This window comes from Pseudophryne corroboree, chromosome 7, assembly GCF_028390025.1.
Source record: "Pseudophryne corroboree isolate aPseCor3 chromosome 7, aPseCor3.hap2, whole genome shotgun sequence".
NCBI lineage: Eukaryota > Metazoa > Chordata > Amphibia > Anura > Myobatrachidae > Pseudophryne > Pseudophryne corroboree.
Window position 1 is genome coordinate 206,614,659 of NC_086450.1, and position 21,695 is coordinate 206,636,353.

The 21,695-nt window shown below is 48.9% G+C and overlaps 1 protein-coding gene across 3 annotated transcripts in view; it reads right to left on the reverse strand.

Moving 5' to 3' along the window:
• The window catches only part of LOC134943527 (uncharacterized), a 160,904-nt gene that overhangs the window by 38,994 nt on the left and 100,215 nt on the right, over nucleotides 1–21,695 (reverse strand). For all 3 annotated transcript variants that reach the window (XM_063932321.1, XM_063932320.1, XM_063932322.1), the window contains exon 4: nucleotides 1,228–1,377. In XM_063932321.1, the coding sequence (XP_063788391.1) occupies nucleotides 1,228–1,377 (150 nt within the window). The remainder of the gene's footprint in view (nucleotides 1–1,227; nucleotides 1,378–21,695) is intronic.

A 21,695-nucleotide genomic window follows, 5' to 3' on the forward strand; every position in this document is an offset into this window, starting at 1 on the left:
GTTCAGATAGTCATGCATGTACCAGCTTGCGGGGAGGCTTGCTGGGACTTGTAGTTCTACGACAAAAAATAATATTCTTTATTTTACACAAACAAAGTCTATCAGCCCCCCATCCACCGCCCAGGGAGGGGGGTACAGCTTCGGGCTTCACCCCTGACCCGTGGGTGCCTGGGGGGGCCCAGGGCACCCCGACCAGGGGTGACTAGTTGGGGGGTAATGCTACGGCCGCAAGGACCTACATAAATTATCTTCTCGGCTAGTGGAGCCCGTTGCTGGTTTTAAAAATACGGGGGGGCCCTTCATCTTTTGTCCCCCGTATTTTTGGAACCAGGGCCGGCCCAAGAGCCAGATGCTGGTTGTCTAAATACAGGGGGACCCCAGTCAATTTTTCCTCTGTATTTAAACTACTAGTACCAGCTCAAGGAGCACAAGGCTGGTTATGCTTAGGAGGGTGGACCCCACGCAAAAAGATTTTTTACATTTTTAACTATTTCTGAGCCTTTTCCACAGAGAAGCATGCACGGATCTCACTGATCCATGCATGACTATCTGAACACGCCAGCAAAAAACAGGTCTATTTGAAAGCTCCTTTTTTTAAAGAATTCTATGCTTTCCCGGCAGTGTTTGGCTATTGTCTGCAGTGATTGAGAATACAAATTCTTAGTGCTATTTAGTACTCAAATACAAAATACTGTACAGAGACGCTAAGCACAGTGATTTGGCACCCAGGAACTTAGGGAGGAGCTTTTATCTCTCCCCATTATACTTAATACTACGGGATTTGGACGCTCACATATCCCTAACATCAATAGACCATACTGTACATGTAACACGTTCATTTGCATATGTATATGCTGTACTATTTGCGTCTGTACTGTATACACTGTATGATATGCTGTAGCATATTGTAGCGTGTAGCGTAATGAGATGCAGCAGTATAGTAGTTCTTACGCTGTAGTTCAGTATTGTATTTTAATGGAGACCGCACGCATGCGCATTGGTGATTTGTAAAAGCGACATCTGGTGGATGATCACAGGTATTACACTCAAAGGTAACGCCAAACATGTACACTATAGAAAAGTTCCCCAGAACGAATTAGATCAATTCTAGTAAAGTGATGGATTAAACAGATTGCAGTGCAGAAAGTGTTACATAGAAACAGAATTCTGATTGTAGGTAAGAATCACTTGGCCCATCTAGTCTACCATATTATAGAAAGACCTTACCTGCAATTTGTGGGTGGCGTTTCTGTCAGTCTTTCCATTTCAACAGTCACCGCCTGGAGTTGTTGTTGGGTCTCTGCCTCTTCCTCTAATGCTTCCTGCAGATCCAACGCTTGAGGAATCAGGGAGACATGTAATTCTCTACTTAAGTGTCTAAAGAGAGGAATATTATCTACATTACAGCCGGACACTTACAAGCCAAACATTGGTGTGATAATAAGTTAACCCTAAACAGGATTTAACAGTAACCACAGGTCACTTTACTATGGAATTAAAGGATTCTCTGGAGGATGTATTGAGCAGGTAATACAAAGAGTAATATCACCATGGTGACGTGCAGAACTCTGCAAATGCTGCATTTTTTACTGTATTCATAATATCACAAGATTTGATCACAGGTTCATTGTATCCAATCTGTGCTCAATCCTATACTATCATTATGGCTGGCTATCATCAGGCTGGCTCAGGAACAAACTGACATCTAAAACCCCTTTCACACCGCAGCTTGTACCCGGTATTTTGCAGTTTTAACTGGCTTCCTAAACGGGTCAAGCTGCGATGTGAAAGGGTCCCCTTCAATTTACCGTTTTCAAAATACCTGTATTTTGAAACGGTAAAAAAGAAGGGTCCTACCCGTTTCAGTCCCATTTCACTGTGCAGTGTGAAAGGGTCTGAAACGGTATTTGCAAGCCCCAGCAGGTCATAGGCTGTCTCCATGTGTGATGTCAGCAGCCACAACCAGGAAACAGCTTGGAAAACACAGGAGACACATGTGAGAGTGGCTTTATAAACGTTTAGACTGCAAAGCCATTATAAAATGTCTAATTGGAGTGATGAAGAGGTGAGGGAGCTGCTTTAGGATCAGAGGGGATGAGGAAATCTGCTGCCAAATTACTGGGACAGTCAAGGATACCCTCATATATAAAAACATAGCAAAAATGCTTCAAGCTGCTGGGTTCCATCGTACGACTATCCAAATTATTAATAATGAATTAATTAATAATTATTAATAATGTGTGGGCCAGAAAAGTCCATTTATAATGACAACCACTGTTTTCTATGGGTGAAACGGGTTCAGTGTGAATGGTACCAAAACGGTAATGAAATGGTAATTTACTGGTTACAACATGAGATGTGAAAGGGGTTTAACTGCTCAGGCCCGTTTTAAGAACCGTTTCAAATACCATTTCAAAAGCAGGTTTTGCGATGTGAAAGCAGCATTAATCAAAAGGATGGCCCTATCAGCAAAGCTTTGTATGAGAAAATATTGGGGGGGACGAGGATGAGAAGAGGATTTTAATTACCTACCGGTAAATCCTTTTCTCGTAATCCATAAGGGATCCTGGGATCACTTAGTATGATGGGGTCCAAATGAGCCGGCGCACTTTAAATTCTTCAAACAGGGTGTGCCGGCTCCTCTCCACTATGCCCTCCCCCACAGCCCAGTCTATGAAAACTGCACTTGAAGGAGACGGACACACTTGAGAGGAACATGACAAGAGAACGAGTGGGGAGAGTAACGAACCAGCACACAGCAGAACAAACAACCAGCAACAGCCAATGAAACAGAAACAGCTGATTCAAACAACTTCACACAACAACAAAACTTGCAGAAAGTCGAAGCACAGAGGCAGGCGCCCAGTATCCCTTATGGACTCAGAGAAAAGGATTTACCGGTAGGTAATTCAAATCCTCTTTTCTCTATCATCCATAAGGGATACTGGGGTCACTTAGTACAATGGGGATGTCCCAAAGCTCCCAGACCAGGCAGGTACGTGCTGAGACGACTGCAGTACCATACGTCTGAATTGGACATCCTCTGTAGCCAGGGTATCAAACCTGTAGAATTTGACAAACATGTTTGTCCCCAACCAGGTAGTAGCCTAGCATAGTTGCAAAGCCGAGATACCCTGGGGTGCTTCCCAGGAAGAGCCTACCCGACCTACTAGAGTGGTCCTTGATAAACCGTGGAACCAGCAACGCCGCGGAAGAGTAGACCCGCAGAATAGCAAGTCTAGACAACCCTTCTTTTGAGCATCATACATCACATAAAGGGAATCCGATTTTCGGACAGCAGCAGTCCTCTTGACGTAGATCTTCAGGGCTCGCACCACATCCAAGGACTCAGGATTCGAGGAAGTGGCCGAAACAGCAGGAACCACAATAGGCTAATTCAGGTGGAATGTAGAAAGTACCTTCGGCAGGAACTGCTGGCGAGTCCTGAGCTCTGCTCTGTACTCATGAAAGACAAAGTAGGGACTCTTGCAAGACAAAGCTCCAAGTTCCGAAACATGCCTAGCCGAAGCCAAGGCCAATATCATAACTGTCTTACACGTAAGGTACTTGTCCTCTACCGACATCAACGGTTCAAACCAAGAGGACTGTAGAAAATAGGATTTTAGTACCTACCGGTAAATCCTTTTCTCCTAGTCCGTAGAGGATGCTGGGGACTCCAAAAGGACCATGGGGTATAGACGGGATCCGCAGGAGCTTGGGCACACTGAAAAGACTTTGACTGGGTGTGAACTGGCTCCTCCCTCTATGCCCCTCCTCCAGACCTCAGTTATAGGAACTGTGCCCAGGAGAGACGGACATTTCGAGGAAAGGATTTTTGTTTAAACTAAGGGCGAGAAACCTACCAGCCCACACCACAAACATACCGTACAACCGGAGTAACAGTAAACCAGATAACAGTATGAATTAACAACAGTAACAAGCTGAAAACAACAAATACACAACCCGTGTGTAAACGAATTTAACCAGCAAGAATACACTGCAAGTAACAGTCCGCACTGGGATGGGCGCCCAGCATCCTCTACGGACTAGGAGAAAAGGATTTACCGGTAGGTACTAAAATCCAATTTTCTCTTACGTCCTAGAGGATGCAGGGGACTCCAAAAGTACCATGGGGTCTATACCAAAGCTCCAGAACGGGCGGGAGAGTGCGGACGACTCTGCAGCACCGATTGAGCAAACATGAGGTCCTCCTCAGCCAGGGTATCAAACTTGCAAAACTTAGCAAAGGTGTTTGAACCCGATCACGTAGCTGCTCGGCACAGCTGCAGTGCCGAGACCCCTCGGCAGCTGCCCAAGATGAGCCCACTTTCCTGGTAGAATGGGCCTTCACTGACTTCGGCACCGGTAGCCCAGCCGAAGAATGAGCCTGCTGAATCGTACTACAAATCCAGCGTGCAATAGTCTGTTTAGAAGCAGGATGACCAATCTTGTTCGAAGCATACAGGACAAACAGCGCCTCTGTTTTCCTAGCAACAGCCGTTCTGGCGACGTAAATTTTCAAAGCGCTCACAACATCAAGAGACTTTGGAACTGCCACAGCATCCGTAGCCACAGGTACCACAATAGGTTGGTTAATGTGAAACAAAGAAACCACCTTCGGCAGAAATTGTTGACGAGTCCTCAATTCCGCTCTATCCGAATGGAAGATCAAGTACGGACTCTTGTGAGATAAGGCCGCCAACTCTGACACTCGCCTGGCAGACGCCAGAGCCAACAGCATGACTACCTTCCAAGTGAGAAACTTTAACTCAACCTTACGCAAAGGTTCAAACCAGGAAGACATAAGAAACTGCAAGACCACTTCAAGATCCCATGGCGCCACAGGGGGACAAACGGAGGATGGATATGCATCACTCCCTTCACAAAAGTCTGAACCTCTGGAAGGACAGCCAATTCCTTTTGAAAGAAAATAGATAAAGCTGAAATCTGCACTTTGATGGAACCCAATTTCAGGCCCGTATCGACGCCTGCCTGCAAAAAATGGAGAAACCGACCCAAGTGAAATTCCTCCGCAGGAGCAGTTTTGGTCTCACACCACGAAACATACTTTCTCCAAATACGGTGATAATGTTTCGCCGTAACCTCCTTCCTAGCCTTAAGAAGAGTGGGAATGACCTCCCTGGGAATACCTTTTCGAGCTAAGATTTGGCGCTCAACTTCCATGCCGTCAAACGCAGCAGCTGTAAGTCTGGAAACACGCATGGTCCCTGCAATAACAGGTCCTCTCTTAGAGGAAGCGGCCAAGGATCTTCCACAAGTAATTCTTGAAGATCCGGATACCAGGCCCTTCTTGGCCAATCTGGAACAACGAGAATTGCCTGAACCCTTGCTCGTCGAATGATTCCCAGCACATTTGGAATGAGAGTAAGTGGAGGGAACACATACTCCGACGGAAACACCCACTGAGTCACCAGGGCATCCAATGCACTGGCCTGGGGGTCCCTTGACCTGGAAGAATACAGCGGAAGCTTCTTGTTGAGGCGAGACGCCATCATGACGATCAGCGGAATTCCCCAACGCTTTGTCACATCTGCAAATACCTCTTGGTGAAGAACCCACTCTCCCGGATGGAGATCGTGTCTGCTGAGGAAGTCTGCTTCCCAGTTGTCCACTCCCGGAAGGAAGACTGCTGACAGAGCGTTCACGTGTTGTTCCACCCAGCGAAGGATTCTTGTGGCCTCCGCCATAGCCGCCCTGCTCCTTGTTCCGCCTTGACGGTTTATATGCGCCACCGCAGTTATGTTGTCCGACTGGATCAGGACAGGTCGACCCTGAAAAAGGCTTTATGCTTGTAGCAGGCCGTTGTAAATGGCTCTTAACTTGAGAACATTTATGTGGAGACAAGATTCCTGGAGCGACCACTTCCCTTGGAAATTTCTTCCTTGGGTGACTGCACCCCAGCCTCTGAGACTTGCATCTGTTGTCAGTAGGACCCAGTCCTGAATTCCGAACCGGCGACCTCCTAGGAGGTGAGTACTTTGCAGCCACCACAGGAGAGAAATCCTGGCCCTGGAAGATAGACTTATCTTCCGGTGCATGTGCAGGTGAGACCCGGACCATTTGCTCAGCAGATCCCACTGAAACACCCGGGCATGAAACCTGCCAAACGGAATGGCTTCGTACGCCGCAACCATTTTCCCCAGAACCCGAGTACATTGATGAATCGACACACTTGTCGGCCTCAGAAGCTCCCTGACCATCGTTTGTAGTTTCAGAGCTTTGTCTTCCGGAAGAAACGCTCTCCGTAACTCAGTGTCTAGAATCATGCCCAGAAAGGGCAGCCGAGTGGTCGGAATCAACTGAGACTTTGGCAAATTTAGCACCCAACCATGTTGTCGCAGAACCGACAGAGACAAATTCACATTTCTCAACAATCGTTCCTTGGACCTCGCCTTTATCAGGAGATCGTCCAAGTACGGGATAATTGTAACCCCTTGCTTGCGAAGGAGAACCATCATTTCTGCCATGACTTTGGTGAAAATCCTCTGGGCCGTGGACAGCCCAAACGGCAACGTCTGAAATTGGTAATGAGAACCCTGTATCGCAAACCTGAGGAAAGCTTGATGCGGAGGATATATCGGGACGTGTAAGTAGGCATCCTTTATGTCGACTGACGCCATAAAATCCCCCCCTTCTAGGCTGGAAATCACAGCTTGAAGAGATTCCATCTTGAACTTGAAAACTTTCAAGTATGGATTGAGGGATTTTAGGTTCAGAATCGGTCTGACCGAACCATCCGGTTTCGGTACAACAAAGAGGCTCGAGTAGAACCCCTCCCCCCGTTGGGACGGGGGAACAGGAACAATGACCCTCTGTTGACACAACTTTTGTATTGCTGCCTTCACTACCTCCCTGTCCGGAAGAGACACTGGTAAGGCCGAAATGAAAAAACGGCGAGGAGGCATCTCCTGAAACTCCAGCCTGTATCCCTGAGATACTATATCTAGGACCCAAGGATCTAGGCCTGATTGAACCCAGACCTGACTGAAGATCCGTAGACGGCCCCCCACCGGTCCGGACTCCCCCAGGGAAGCCCCAGCGTCATGCGGTGGACTTGGTAGAGGCGGGTAAGGACTTTTGGTCCTGGGCGCCTGATACTGCAGGCGACTTTCTTCCCCTTTCTCTACCCTTTGAAGAGAGGAAGGACGAACCTTTTCCACGCTTTTATTTATTTGGACGAAAGGACTGCATCTGCTGATGGGGTGCCTTTTTCTGCTGCGTGGGAACATAAGGAAGAAAAGATGACTTACCCGCCGTCGCGGTAGACACCAGGTCAGCCAAGCCGTCACCAAACAGGACACTACCTTTGAAGGGGAGAGCTTCCATAGCTTTCTTGGAGTCAGCATCAGCATTCCATTGATGGATCCACAGCGCCCTCCTGGCCGAGAACGCCATGGCATTGGCTCTTGATCCCAAGAGACCAACATCCCTTGCCACATCCTTCAGGTAATCTGCAGCATCCTTGATATAACCAAGAGTCAAAAGAACATTATCTTTATCAAGGGTATCCATATCGGCAGCTAAATTATCAGCCGATTTAGCAATAGCACTACTCACCCATACCGACGCCACAGCAGGTCTGAGCAATGCACCCATATTAGCGAAAATGTACTTCAGAGATGTCTCCAGCTTGCGATCCGCTGGATCCTTGAGAGCTGCCGTGTCAGGGGACGGAAGCGCCACCTTCTTAGACAAACGGGATAGAGCCTTGTCGACATTCGGAGACGACTCCCATTTTTCCGTGTCATCAAAGGGGAAAGGATACGCCATGAAAATTCTCTTGGGAATCTGCCACCTCTTGTCCGGCGACTCCCAAGCCTTTTCACAAAGAGTATTCATTTCATGAGAGGGGGGAAACTTCACCTCAGGTTTTTTCCCTTTAAATAAACAAATCCTTGTTTCCTGCACCGCAGGTTCGTCAGAGATATGTAAAACATCTTTAATAGCCACAATCATGTACTGAATACTCTTAACTATACTTGGGTGTAAAGTAGCCTCAGTGAAGTCGACATCGGAATCAGAATCCGTGTCGGTATCCGTATCTACCAACTGGGTAAACGACCGCTTTTGTGACCCTGACGGGGCCTGCACCTGAGACAAAGCATCCTCCATGGATTTCCTCCACACCTGTGTCTGAGACTCCGATTTATTTAATCTTTTAGACAATGAGACCACATTTGAATTAAGTGTACTTAACATTGTAAGCAAATCAGGTGTCGGCTGTGCCAGCAGAGCCCACTCCAGACCCGCATCTACGCCCCCAGCAACCTCCTCCGGGGAGTAACACTCAGCTTCAGACATGCCGACATGTAGTACCGACACACACACACTGCCTCAGCTAGGGGACAGACCCACAAGGAAGCCTGGATAGAGAAAACACAGAGGGAGTATGCCAGCTCACACCCCAGCGCCCATATATCCCACCAAACAATATATGTGTAAAGCGCTGCTGGGAAATACAATAAATATGCACCAAATATATCTCCCCCCCCCCCCCCCCCCCCCCCCCCCCCGACTTGCTCCCTGTTACTTGAAGTGGAGCTTGGAGGTCCCGGGCCAGCGTCTCATGCAGCGGCTGTGGATGAGAGAAAATGGTGCTGGTGAGCTGTGCGGCTAAGCCCCGCCCCTTCCCGGCGCACTTCAGCCCGCTAAAATTCAAACTTGAAAATGCTGGTGGGGGTACGGAAAACCGAAAATGCCTTCTGCCAGCCCTGTAAGACCCAGTAACATGCTGCCCAGGGCGCTCCCCCCCAGCTCCCTGCACCCTGTGAGTGCCGTTGGTGATGTGTGTGGGAGCACGGAGCGCAGCGCTACCGCTGCGCTGTACCTCGTCACTGAAGTCTTCTGCCGTCTGATGTCTTCTGTTCTTCTAATACTCACCCGGCTTCTTTCTTCTGGTTTCTGTGAGGGGGGTGACGGCGCGGCTCCGGGAACAAGCAGCTAGGCGAACCAAGTGATCGAACCCTCTGGAGCTAATGGTGTCCAGTAGCCTAAGAAGCAGAGCCCTTAACTAAGTAGAAGTAGGTCTGACTTCTCTCCCCTCGATGCAGGGAGCCTGTAGACAGCAGTTCTCCCTGAAAATAAAAAAACCTAACAAAAGTCTTTTCTAGAGAAACTCAGGAGAGGTCTGAGGTCTGGAGGAGGGGCATAGAGGGAGGAGCCAGTTCACACCCAGTCAAAGTATTTTCAGTGTGCCCAAGCTCCTGCGGATCCAGTCTATACCCCACGGTCCTTTTGGAGTCCCCAGCATCCTCTAGGACGTAAGAGAAAATAGGATTTTAATCACCTGCCGGTAAATCCTTTTCTTGTAGTCCGTAGAGGATGCTGGGGTCCATTTTAGTACCATGGGGTATAAACTGTTCTATAATAGATCCTAATCTCAATCCAGCATCCACACCTGCCTGTAGAAATAGGAGAAGTTTTTCTAATTGAAACTCCACCACAGGAGACTTCTTGGATACACACCAAGATACATATTATTTTCTCCAAATACGATGGTAATGTTTGGACGTTACCCCCTTCCTGGCCAGAATAAGTGTGGGAATGACTTCATTGGGAATACCCTTACGGGCTAGAATCTGGCGCTCAACAGCCATGCCGTCAAACGCAACCGCAGTAAGTCCTGATAAACTAACTGCCCCTGCTGAAACAGGTCCTCGCACAGAGGAAGGCCGAGGATCTTCCATTAATAACTCTTGAAGATCTGGATACCAAGCCCTCCTTGGTCAGTCCGGAGCAATGAGTATTGCTCAAACTCCTGTTCTTCTGATGATCTTGAGAACTTTTGGAAGAAGTGGAAGTGGAGGGAACAGATACACCGACCGCAAACACCCACTGGGTCACCAGTGCTTCTATCGCTATTGCTTGTGGGTCTCTTGACCTGGAACAATATTTCTGAAGCTTCTTGTTGAGGCGTGATGCCATCATATCCACTTGAGGAACACCCCAAAAACTTGCCACCTCCGCAAAGACTTGTGTGTGGAGGCCCCATTCTCCTGGATGGAGATCGCGCCTGCTGAGGAAGTCTGCTTCCCAGTTTTCCACTCCCGGAATAAAAATTACCGACAGAGCTTTTGCATGTCGTTCTGCCCAGAGGAGTATCTTTGTCACCTCTGCCATTGTTGCACTGTTTTTTGTTCCGCCTCAACGGTTTATGTAAGCTACTGCCGTTACATTGTCTGACTGGATCTGTATGGGACGACCTTGAAGAAGGTGTGCCGCTTGATGAAGACTGTTGTACATAGCTCTCAATTCCAGAATGTTTATGTGAAGGCGAGTTTCTTAACTTGACCATCTTCCTTGGAAGCTTTCGCCTTGCGTGACTGCTCCCCATCCTCGGAGACTTGCATCCGTGGTCCCCAGGATCCAGGCCTGAATCCCGAACCTGCGTCCCTCCAGGTGGTGAGAAATTTGTACCCACCACAGGAGCGAAATTCTTGCTTTCGCCGAAAAGGTTATCCTTTGATGCATGTGGAGATGCGACCCGGATCACTTGTCCAGTAGGTCCCACTGGTAGACCCTGGCATGGAATCGGCCATATTGTAGCGCCTCGTAAGCCGCTACCATTTTCCCCAACAGGCGAATGCACTGATGAATTGATACTGTTCTTGGTCTCAAACGTTGTTTGACCATGCTCTGGATCTTTTGAGCCTTTTCCACCAGTAAAAATACTCTCTGTATCTCGGTATCCAGTATCATCCCAAAAAATGATAATCTCATTGTCGATTCCAACTGCGATTTTGGAAAGTTGATGATCCAATCGTGCTGTTGAAGCACCTTCGGGGACAATGCTATGTTCTGGAGTAGCTTGTCCCTGGATCTCGCTTTTATGAGGAGATCATCCAGGTATGGAATTATGTTGACTCCTTGTTTGCGAAGGAGAACCATCATCTCCGCCATCACCTTGGTGAATATTCTCGGAGCCGTGGAAAGCCCGAACGGTAATGTCTGGAATTGGTAGTGGCAATCCTGAACCGCAAACCTCAGGTATGCTTGATGTGGCTGGTAAATGGGGACATGCAAGTAAGCATCCTTGATGTCCACCGACACCAGAAATTCCTTTTCTTCCAAGCTGGAAATCACCGCTCTCAAGGATTCCATCTTGAATTTGAACCTTTTCAAATAAAGATTCATATATTTTAGGTTTAAAATCGGTCTGACCGAGCCATCCGGCTTTGGCACCACCACAGGCTTGAATAAAAACCTTGGTTTCTTTGTTCGGCAGCAATCAAGGCAATTACTTTGTCTTGACATAATTTGTGTATTGCGTTCAGGACATTTGTGCCATCCTGAGCAGAAACTGGCAAGGCTGATTTGAAAACTCGGCATGGGGGATGGTCTTGAAATTCCAACCTGTAACCTTGGGATACTATCTGTGATATCCAAGGATCCAGGTCTGAGTGAAGCCAGACCTGGCTGAAATATAATAGACGTGCCCCCACCAGATCGCACTCCCGCAGGAGCCCCAGCGTCATGCTGTGGCTTTTGCAGAAGTAGTTGCCGACTTCTGCTCCTGGGAGCTTGACGGTGTTGTATATTTTCTACCTTTTCCTCTCTCTTTTCCTGGACTTGTTGGGCTGAAAGGACTGCATAGTATGAGAATGATATACTTTTTTTTTTTTTAAAGCCGGTGTAGCTGCCGACGGCAGAAATGCCGACTTGCCATATGTAGTAGATGTATATCATGGCATCTGGTTTCCAAAGAGGGCCTCACCATTGTAGGGGAGCGCCCAATATTTCTTTTGGATTCAGCGTCAGCATTCCATTGGTGGATCCAGGGCGCCCTGCGGCTGAAATCGCCATAGTAGAGGCCCTTGAGCCCAGTAAGCCCATGTCTTTCATAGCCTCAACCAAGTAACCTGTAGAATCTTTGATATGACCTAGAATTTGCAGCATATCATCTTTATAGACCGTGTCAATATTAACAATTAAATTGTCTGCCCACTTTAACACTGCGTTACCTACCCTTGCAGAAGCAATTGCAGGCCTGAGTAACGTACCCGTAGCAACATAGATGGACTTTAAAGTCGTCTCTAATTTGCGGTCAGCAGGTTCTTTTAATGAAGCTGACCCTGGGGCAGGTAAATGATTTTCTCTTACGTCCTAGAGGATGCTGGGGACTCCGTAAGGACCATGGGGTATAGACTGGCTCCGCAGGAGACATGGGCACTCTAAAGACTTTAGAATGGGTGTGCACTGGCTCCTCCCTCTATGCCCCTCCTCCAGACCTCAGTTAGATCCTGTGCCCAGAGGATACTGGGTACACTGCAGGTGAGCTCTACTGAGTTTCTCTGTAAAAGACTTTGTTAGGTTTTTTATTTTCAGGGAGCACTGCTGGCAACAGGCTCCCTGCACCGTGGGACTGAGGGGAGAGAAGCAGACCTACTTAACTGATAGGCTCTGCTTCTTAGGCTACTGGACACCATTAGCTCCAGAGGGTCGGAACGCAGATCTCGCCCTCGCCGTTCGTCCCGGAGCCGCGCCGCCGTCCTCCTCACAGAGCCGGAAGATAGAAGCCAGGTGAGTATTAAGAAGAAAAGAAGACTTCACAGGCGGAAGAAGACTTCAGATCTTCGCTGAGGTAGCGCGCAGCTGTAACGCTGCGCGCCATTGCTCCCACACAGCGGGCACTGAAAGGGTGCAGGACGCAGGGGGGGCGCCATGGGCAGCAATAAAAACCTCTAGGGACACTGGCATATAAAGGAGATACTGCAGAGACAGTATATTAATAAAACACCGCCAGTATAAATAATTTGAGCGGGACCGAAGCCCGCCGGTTAGGGGGCAGGGCTTGGTCCTCCAGCACTAACCAGCGCCATTTTCTCCACAGCACACTGCAGAGAAGCTGGCTCACCGGACTCTCCCCTGCTGAACAAGGTTACAGAGGGCAAAAAAGAGGGGGAGGGGGGGGCACATTTTATTGGCGCAGTGAATATATATATATATATATATATATATATATATACATATACACACACATATACACACACATCTATACACATACACACAGGTTGAGTATCCCTTATCCAAAATGCTTGGGACCAGAGGTATTTTGGATATCGGATTTTTCCGTATTTTGGAATAATTGCATACCATAATGAGATATCATGGTGATGGGACCTAAATCTAAGCACAGAATGCATTTATGTTTCATATACACCTTATACATACAGCCTGAAGGTCATTTTAGACAATATTTTTTATAACTTTGTGCATTAAACAAAGTGTGTGTACATTCACACAATTCAGTTAAGTTTCATATACACCTTATACTCACAGCCTAAAGGTCATTTAATACAATATTTTTAATAACTTTGTGTATTAAACAAAGTTTGTGTACATTGAGCCATCAAAAAAATAAGAATTTACTCACCGGTAATTCTATTTCTCGTAGTCCGTAGTGGATGCTGGGGACTCCGTAAGGACCATGGGGAATAGACGGGCTCCGCAGGAGACTGGGCACTCTAAAGAAAGATTCAGTACTATCTGGTGTGCACTGGCTCCTCCCTCTATGCCCCTCCTCCAGACCTCAGTTAAGGAAACTGTGCCCGGAAGAGCTGACATTACAAGGAAAGGATTTTGGAATCCAGGGTAAGACTCATACCAGCCACACCAATCACACTGTACAACTTGTGATAAACTTACCCAGTTAACAGTATGAACAACAACTGAGCATCACTCAACCGATGCTACATAACCATAACCCTTTGTTAAGCAATAACTATATACACGTATTGCAGAAAGTCTGCACTTGGGACGGGCGCCCAGCATCCACTACGGACTACGAGAAATAGAATTACCGGTGAGTAAATTCTTATTTTCTCTAACGTCCTAGTGGATGCTGGGGACTCCGTAAGGACCATGGGGATTATACCAAAGCTAACAAACGGGCGGGAGAGTGCGGATGACTCTGCAGCACCGAATGGGCAAACACCAGGTCCTCCTCAGCCAGGGTATCAAACTTGTAGAATTTTGCAAATGTGTTTGAACCCGACCAAGTAGCAGCTCGGCAAAGCTGTAATGCCGAGACCCCTCGGGCAGCCGCCCAAGAAGAGCCCACCTTCCTTGTGGAATGGGCTTTCACTGATTTTGGATGCGGCAATCCAGCCGCAGAATGAGCCTGCTGAATCGTGCTACAGATCCAGCGAGCAATGGTTTGCTTTGAAGCAGGAGCACCCAGCTTGTTGGATGCATACAGGATAAACAGCGAGTCAGTTTTCCTGACTCCAGCCGTCCTGGCAACATAGATCTTCAAAGCCCTGACTACATCAAGCAACTTGGAATCCTCCAAGTCACGAGTAGCCGCAGGCACCACAATGGGTTGGTTCAAATGAAAAGATGACACCACCTTTGGCAGAAACTGCGGACGAGTCCGCAATTCTGCCCTATCCATATGGAAAACCAGATAGGGGCTTTTACATGACAAAGCCGCCAATTCTGACACACGCCTAGCTGAGGCTAAGGCCAACAGCATGACCACTTTCCACGTGAGATACTTTAGCTCCACTGTCTTAAGTGGCTCAAACCAGTGGGATTTCAGGAAACCCAAGACCACGTTAAGATCCCAAGGTGCCACTGGTGGCACAAAAGGAGGCTGAATATGCAGCACTCCCTTAACAAACGTCTGAACCTCAGGCAGTGAAGCCAGTTCTTTTTGAAAGAAAATGGATAGGGCCGAAATCTGGACCTTTATGGACCCTAATTTTAGGCCCATAGTCACACCTGACTGTAGGAAGTGCAGGAATCGACCCAGCTGGAATTCCTCTGTAGGGGCCTTCCTGGCCTCACACCAAGCAACATATTTTCACCATATACGGTGATAATGTTTTGCTGTCACGTCCTTCCTAGCCTTTATCAGCGTAGGAATAACTGCATCCGGAATGCCCTTTTCCCTGACGTCCTAGTGGATGCTGGGGACTCCGTCAGGACCATGGGGAATAGCGGCTCAGCAGGAGACAGGGCACAAAAGTAAAAGCTTTAGGATCAGGTGGTGTGCACTGGCTCCTCCCCCTATGACCCTCCTCCAAGCCTCAGTTAGATTTTTGTGCCCGGCCGAGAAGGGTGCAATCTAGGTGGCTCTCCTAAAGAGCTGCTTAGAGTAAAAGTTTTGTTAGGTTTTTTATTTTCAGTGAGTCCTGCTGGCAACAGGCTCACTGCATCGAGGGACTTAGGGGAGAGAAGTGAACTCACCTGCGTGCAGGATGGATTGGCTTCTTAGGCTACTGGACACCATTAGCTCCAGAGGGAGTCGGAACACAGGTCTCACCCTGGGGTTCGTCCCGGAGCCGCGCCGCCGACCCCCTTGCAGATGCCGAAAAGTGAAGAGGTCCAGAAACCGGCGGCAGAAGACTTTTCAGTCTTCATAAGGTAGCGCACAGCACTGCAGCTGTGCGCCATTGTTGTCAGCACACTTCATAGCAGCGGTCACTGAGGGTGCAGGGCGCTGGGGGGGGCGCCCTGGGCAGCAATGATAGTACCTTATTCTGGCTAAAAATACATCACATATAGCCCCTGGGGGCTATATGGATGTATTTAACCCCTGCCAGGTCTCAGAAAAACGGGAGAAGAAGCCCGCCGAAAAGGGGGCGGGGCCTATTCTCCTCAGCACACAGCGCCATTTTCCCTCACAGAAATGCTGGTGGGAAGGCTCCCAGGCTCTCCCCTGCACTGCACTACAGAAACAGGGTTAAAACAGAGAGGGGGGGCACTTATTTGGCGATATGACTATATATATTAAAATGCTATAAGGGAAAAACACTTATATAAAGGTTGTCCCTGTATAATTATAGCGTTTTTGGTGTGTGCTGGCAAACTCTCCCTCTTTCTCCCCAAAGGGCTAGTGGGGTCCTGTCCTCTATCAGAGCATTCCCTGTGTGTGTGCTGTGTGTCGGTACGTGTGTGTCGACATGTATGAGGACGATGTTGGTGAGGAGGCGGAGCAATTGCCTGTAATGGTGATGTCACTCTCTAGGGAGTCGACACCGGAATGGATGGCTTATTTAAGGAATTACGTGATAATGTCAACACTCTGCAAGGTCGGTTGACGACATGAGACGGCCGGCAAACCAATTAGTACCTGTCCAGGCGTCTCAAACACCGTCAGGGGCGTTAAAACGTCCTTTTACCTCAGTCGGTCGACACAGACACGGACACTGACTCCAGTGTCGACGGTGAAGAAACAAACGTATTTTCCTTTAGGGCCACACGTTACTTGTTAAGGGCAATGAAGGAGGTGTTACATATTTCTGATACTACAAGTACCACAAAAAAGGGTATTATGTGGAGTGTGAAAAAACTACCTGTAGTTTTTCCTGAATCAGATAAATTAAATGAAGTGTGTGATGATGCGTGGGTTTCCCCCGATAGAAAATTATTGGCAGTATACCCTTTCCCGCCAGAAGTTAGGGCGCGTTGGGAAACACCCCTTAGGGTGGATAAGGCGCTCACACGCTTATCAAAACAAGTGGCGGTACCGTCTCCAGATAGGGCCGCCCTCAAGGAGCCAGCTGATAGGAGGCTGAAAAATATCCTAAAAAGTATATACACACATACTGGTGTTATACTGCGACCAGCGATCGCCTCAGCCTGGATGTGCAGCGCTGGGGTGGCTTGGTCGGATTCCCTGACTGAAAACATTGATACCCTTGACAGGGACAGTATTTTATTGACTATAGAGCATTTAAAGGATGCATTTCTATATATGCGAGATGCACAGAGGGATATTTGCACTCTGGCATCAAGAGTAAGTGTGATGTCCATATCTGCCAGAAGTTGTTTATGGACACGACAGTGGTCAGGTGATGCAGATTCCAAACGGCACATGGAAGTATTGCCGTATAAAGGAGAAAAAGACAACGTCTTTTCAGCCTCAGTCCTTTCGTCCCCATAAGGGCAAGCGGGCAAAAGGCCAGTCATATCTGCCATGGGATAGAGGAAAGGGAAGAAGACTGCAGCAGGCAGCCCATTCCCAGAAACAGAAGCCCTCCACCGCTTCTGCCAAGTCCTCAGCATGACGCTGGGGCCGTACAAGTGGACTCAGGTGCGGTGGGGGGGGTCGTCTCAAGAGTTTCAGCACGCAGTGGGCTCACTCGCAAGTGGACCCCTGGATCCTACAAGTAGTATCCCAGGGGTACAGATTGGAAATTCGAGACGTCTCCCCCTCGCAGGTTCCTGAAGTCTGCTTTACCAACGTCTCCCTCCGACAGGGAGGCAGTAGTGGAAACAATTCACAAGCTGTATTCCCAGCAGGTGATAATCAAAGTACCCCTCCTACAACAAGGAAAGGGGTATTATTCCACACTATATTGTGGTACTGAAGCCAGACGGCTCGGTGAGACCTATTCTAAATCTGAAATAGTTGAACACTTACATACAAAGGTTCAAATCAAGATGGAGTCACTCAGAGCAGTGATAGCGAACCAGGAAGAAGGGGACTATATGGTGTCCCGGGACATCAGGGATGCTTACCTCCATGTCCCAATTTGCCCTTCTCACCAAGGGTACCTCAGGTTCGTGGTACAGAACTGTCACTATCAGTTTCAGACGCTGCCGGTTGGATTGTCCACGGCACCCCGGGTCCTTACCAAGGTAATGGCCGAAATGATGATTCTTCTTCAAAGAAAATGGACGATCTCCTGATAGGGGCAAGGTCCAGAGAACAGTTGGAGGTCGGAGTAGCACTATCTCAAGTAGTTCTACGACAGCACGGGTGGATTCTAAATATTCCAAAACCGCAGCTGTTTCCGACGACACGTCTGCTGTTCCTAGGGATGATTCTGGACACAGTCCAGAAAAAGGTGTTTCTCCCGGAGAAGAAAGCCAGGGAGTTATCCGAGCTAGTCAGGAACCTCCTAAAACCAGGAAAAGTGTCAGTGCATCATTGCACAAGGGTCCTGGGAAAAATGGTGGCTTCTTACGAAGCGATTCCATTCGGTAGATTTCACGCAAGAACTTTTCAGTGGGATCTGCTGGAAAAATGGTCCGGATCGCATCTTCAGATGCATCAGCGGATAACCCTGTCTCCAAGGACAAGGGTGTTTCTTCTGCGGTGGCTGCAGAGTGCTCATCTACTAAAGGGCCGCAGATTCGGCATTCAGGACTGGGTCCTGGTGACCACGGATGCCAGCCTGAGAGGCTGGGGAGCAGTCACACAGGGAAAAAATTTCCAGGGAGTGTGATCAAGTCTGGAGACTTCTCTCCACATAAATATACTGGAGCTAAGGGCAATTTACAATGTTCTAAGCTTAGCAAGACCTCTGCTTCAAGGTCAGCCGGTATTGATCCAGTGGGACAACATCACGGCAGTCGCCCACGTAAACAGACAGGGCGGCACAAGAAGCAGGAGGGCAATGGCAGAAACTGCAAGGATTCTTCGCTGGGCGAAAAATCATGTGATAACACTGTCAGCAGTGTTCATTCCGGGAGTGGACAACTGGGAAGCAGACTTCCTCAGCAGGCACGACCTCCACCCGGGAGAATGGGGACTTCATCGGGAAGTATTCCACATGATTGTGAACCGTTGGGAAAGACCAAAGGTGGACATGATGGCGTCCCGCCTGAACAAAAAACTGGACAGGTATTGCGCCAGGTCAAGAGACCCTCAAGCAATATCTGTGGACTTTCTGGTAACACCGTGGGTGTACCAGTCGGTGTATGTGTTCCCTCCTCTGCTTCTCATAACCAAGGTACTGAGAATTATAAGACGTAGAGGAGTAAGAACTATACTCGTGGCTCCGGATTGGCCAAGAAGGACGTGGCACCTGGAACTTCAAGAAATGCTCACAGAGGACTCATTGCCTCTGCCGCTAAGAAGGGACTTGCTTCAGCAAGTACCAGGTCTGTTCCAAGACTTACCGCGGCTGCGTTTGACGGCATGGCGGTGGAACGCCAGATCCTAAGGGAAAAAGGCATTCCGGAAGAGGTCATTCCTACCCTGGTCAAAGCCAGGAAGGAGGTGACCGCAAAACATTATCACCACATGTGGCGAAAATATGTTGCGTGGTGTGAGGCCAGGAAGGCCCCACGAAGAAATTTCAACTCGGTCGATTCCTGCATTTCCTGCAAACAGGAGTGTCTATGGGCCTAAAATTGGGGTCCATTAAGGTTCAAATTTCGGCCCTGTCAATTTTCTTCCAGAAAGAATTGGCTTCAGTTCCTGAAGTCCAGAAGTTTGTCAAGGGAGTATTGCATATACAACCCCCTTTTTGTGCCTCCAGTGGCACTGTGGGATCTCAACGTAGTTCTGGGATTCCTCAAATCACATTTTAAACCGCTCAAATCTGTGGATTTGAAATATCTCACATGAAAAGTGACCATGCTGTTGGCCCTGGCCTCGGCCAGGCGAGTGTCAGAATTGGCGGCTTTGTCTCACAAAAGCCATATCTGATTGTCCATTCGGACAGGGCAGAGCTGCGGACTCGTCCCCAGTTTCTTCCTAAGGTGGTGTCAGCGTTTCACCTGAACCAGCTTATTGTGGTACCTGCGGCTACTAGGGACTTGGAGGACTCCAAGTTGCTAGATGTTGTCAGGGCCCTGAAAATATAGGTTTCCAGGACGGCTGGAGTCAGGAAAACTGACTCGCTGTTATCCTGTATGCACCCAACAAACTGGGTGCTCTTGCTTCTAAGCAGACGATTGCTCGTTGGATTTGTAGCACATTTCAACTTGCACATTCTGTGGCAGGCCTGCCACAGCCTAAATCTGTCAAGACCCATTCCACAAGGAAGGTGGGCTCATCCTGGGCGGCTGCCCGAGGGGTTTCGGCATTACAACTCTGCCGAGCAGCTACGTGGTCGGGGGAGAACACGTTTGTAAAATTCTACAAATTTGATACCCTGGCTAAAGAGGACCTGGAGTTCTCTCATTCGGTGCTGCAGAGTCATCCGCACTCTCCCGCCCGTTTGGGAGCTTTGGTATAATCCCCATGGTCCTGACGGAGTCCCCAGCATCCACTAGGACGTCAGAGAAAATAAGATTTTACTTACCGATAAATCTATTTCTCGTAGTCCGTAGTGGATGCTGGGCGCCCATCCCAAGTGCGGATTGTCTGCAATACTTGTACATAGTTATTGTTACAAAAATCGGGTTATTATTGTTGTGAGCCATCTTTTCAGAGGCTCCGCTGTTATCATGCTGTTAACTGGGTTCAGATCACAGGTTGTACAGTGTGATTGGTGTGGCTGGTATGAGTCTTACCCGGGATTCAAAATCCTTCCTTATTGTGTACGCTCGTCCGGGCACAGTATCCTAACTGAGGCTTGGAGGAGGGTCATAGGGGGAGGAGCCAGTGCACACCACCTGATCCTAAAGCTTTTACTTTTGTGCCCTGTCTCCTGCGGAGCCGCTATTCCCCATGGTCCTGACGGAGTCCCCAGCATCCACTACGGACTACGAGAAATAGATTTATCGGTAAGTAAAATCTTATTTTCTGCTAGGATCCGGCGTTCTACCGCCATGCCGTCAAACGCAGCCGCGGTAAGTCTTGGAACAGACAGGGCCCCTGTTGCAACAGGTCCTGTCTGAGAGGCAGAGGCCATGGGTCCTCTGTGAGCATTTCTTGCAGTTCCGGGTACAAAGTCCTTCTTGGCCAATCCGGAACAATGAGTATTGTTCTCACTCCACTTTTTCTTACGATTCTCAGTACCCTGGGTATGAGAGGAAGAGGAGGAAACACATAGACCGACTGGAATACCCACGGTGTCACCAGTGCGTCCACAGCTATCGCCTGAGGGTCCCTTGACCTGGCGCAATACCTCTTTAATTTTTTGTTGAGGCGGGACGCCATCATGTCCACCTGTGGCAGTTCCCATCGATTTACAATCTGCGTGAAAACTTCTTGATGAAGTCTCCACTCTCCCGGGTGGAGGTCGTGTCTGCTGAGGAAGTCTGCTTCCCAGTTGTCCACTCCCGGAATGAACACTGCTGACAGTGCTTGCATGTGATTCTCCGCCCAACGAAGAATCCTGGTGGCTTCTGCCATTGCCACCCTGCTTCTTGTGCCGCCCTGGCGGTTTACATGAGCGACTGCCGTGATGTTGTCTGACTGAATCAGCACTGGTTGGTCTCGAAGCAGAGGCTCCGCTTGACTCAGGGCGTTGTATATGGCCCGTAGCTCCAGGATATTTATGTGCAGACAAGTCTCCTGACTTGACCACAGCCCTTGGAAGTTTCTTCCTTGAGTGACTGCCCGCCACCCTCGGAGGCTTGCATCCGTGGTCACCAGGACCCAGTCCTGTATGCCGAATCTGCGGCCCTCGAGGAGGTGAGCACCTTGTAGCCACCACAGAAGAGACACCCTGGGACCCTGGGGGACAGGGTGATCATCCGATGCATCTGAAGATGCGATCCGGACCACTTGTCCAGCAGATCCCACCGAAAGATCCTCGCATGGAACCTGCCGAAGGGAATGGCTTCGTATGACGCCACCATCTTTCCCAGGACTCGTGTGCAGTGATGCACCGACACCTGTTTTGGCTTTAGGAGGTCTCTGACCAGAGTCATGAGCTCCTGAGCCTTCTCCTCCGGGAGAAACACCTTCTTCTGGTCTGTGTCCAGAATCATGCCCAGGAAGGGCAGACGCGTCGCAGGAATCAGCTGCGACTTTGGAATATTCAGAAGCCAGCCGTGCTGACGCAACACTTCCTGGGAGTGTGCTACGCTGATCAGCAACTGCTCCC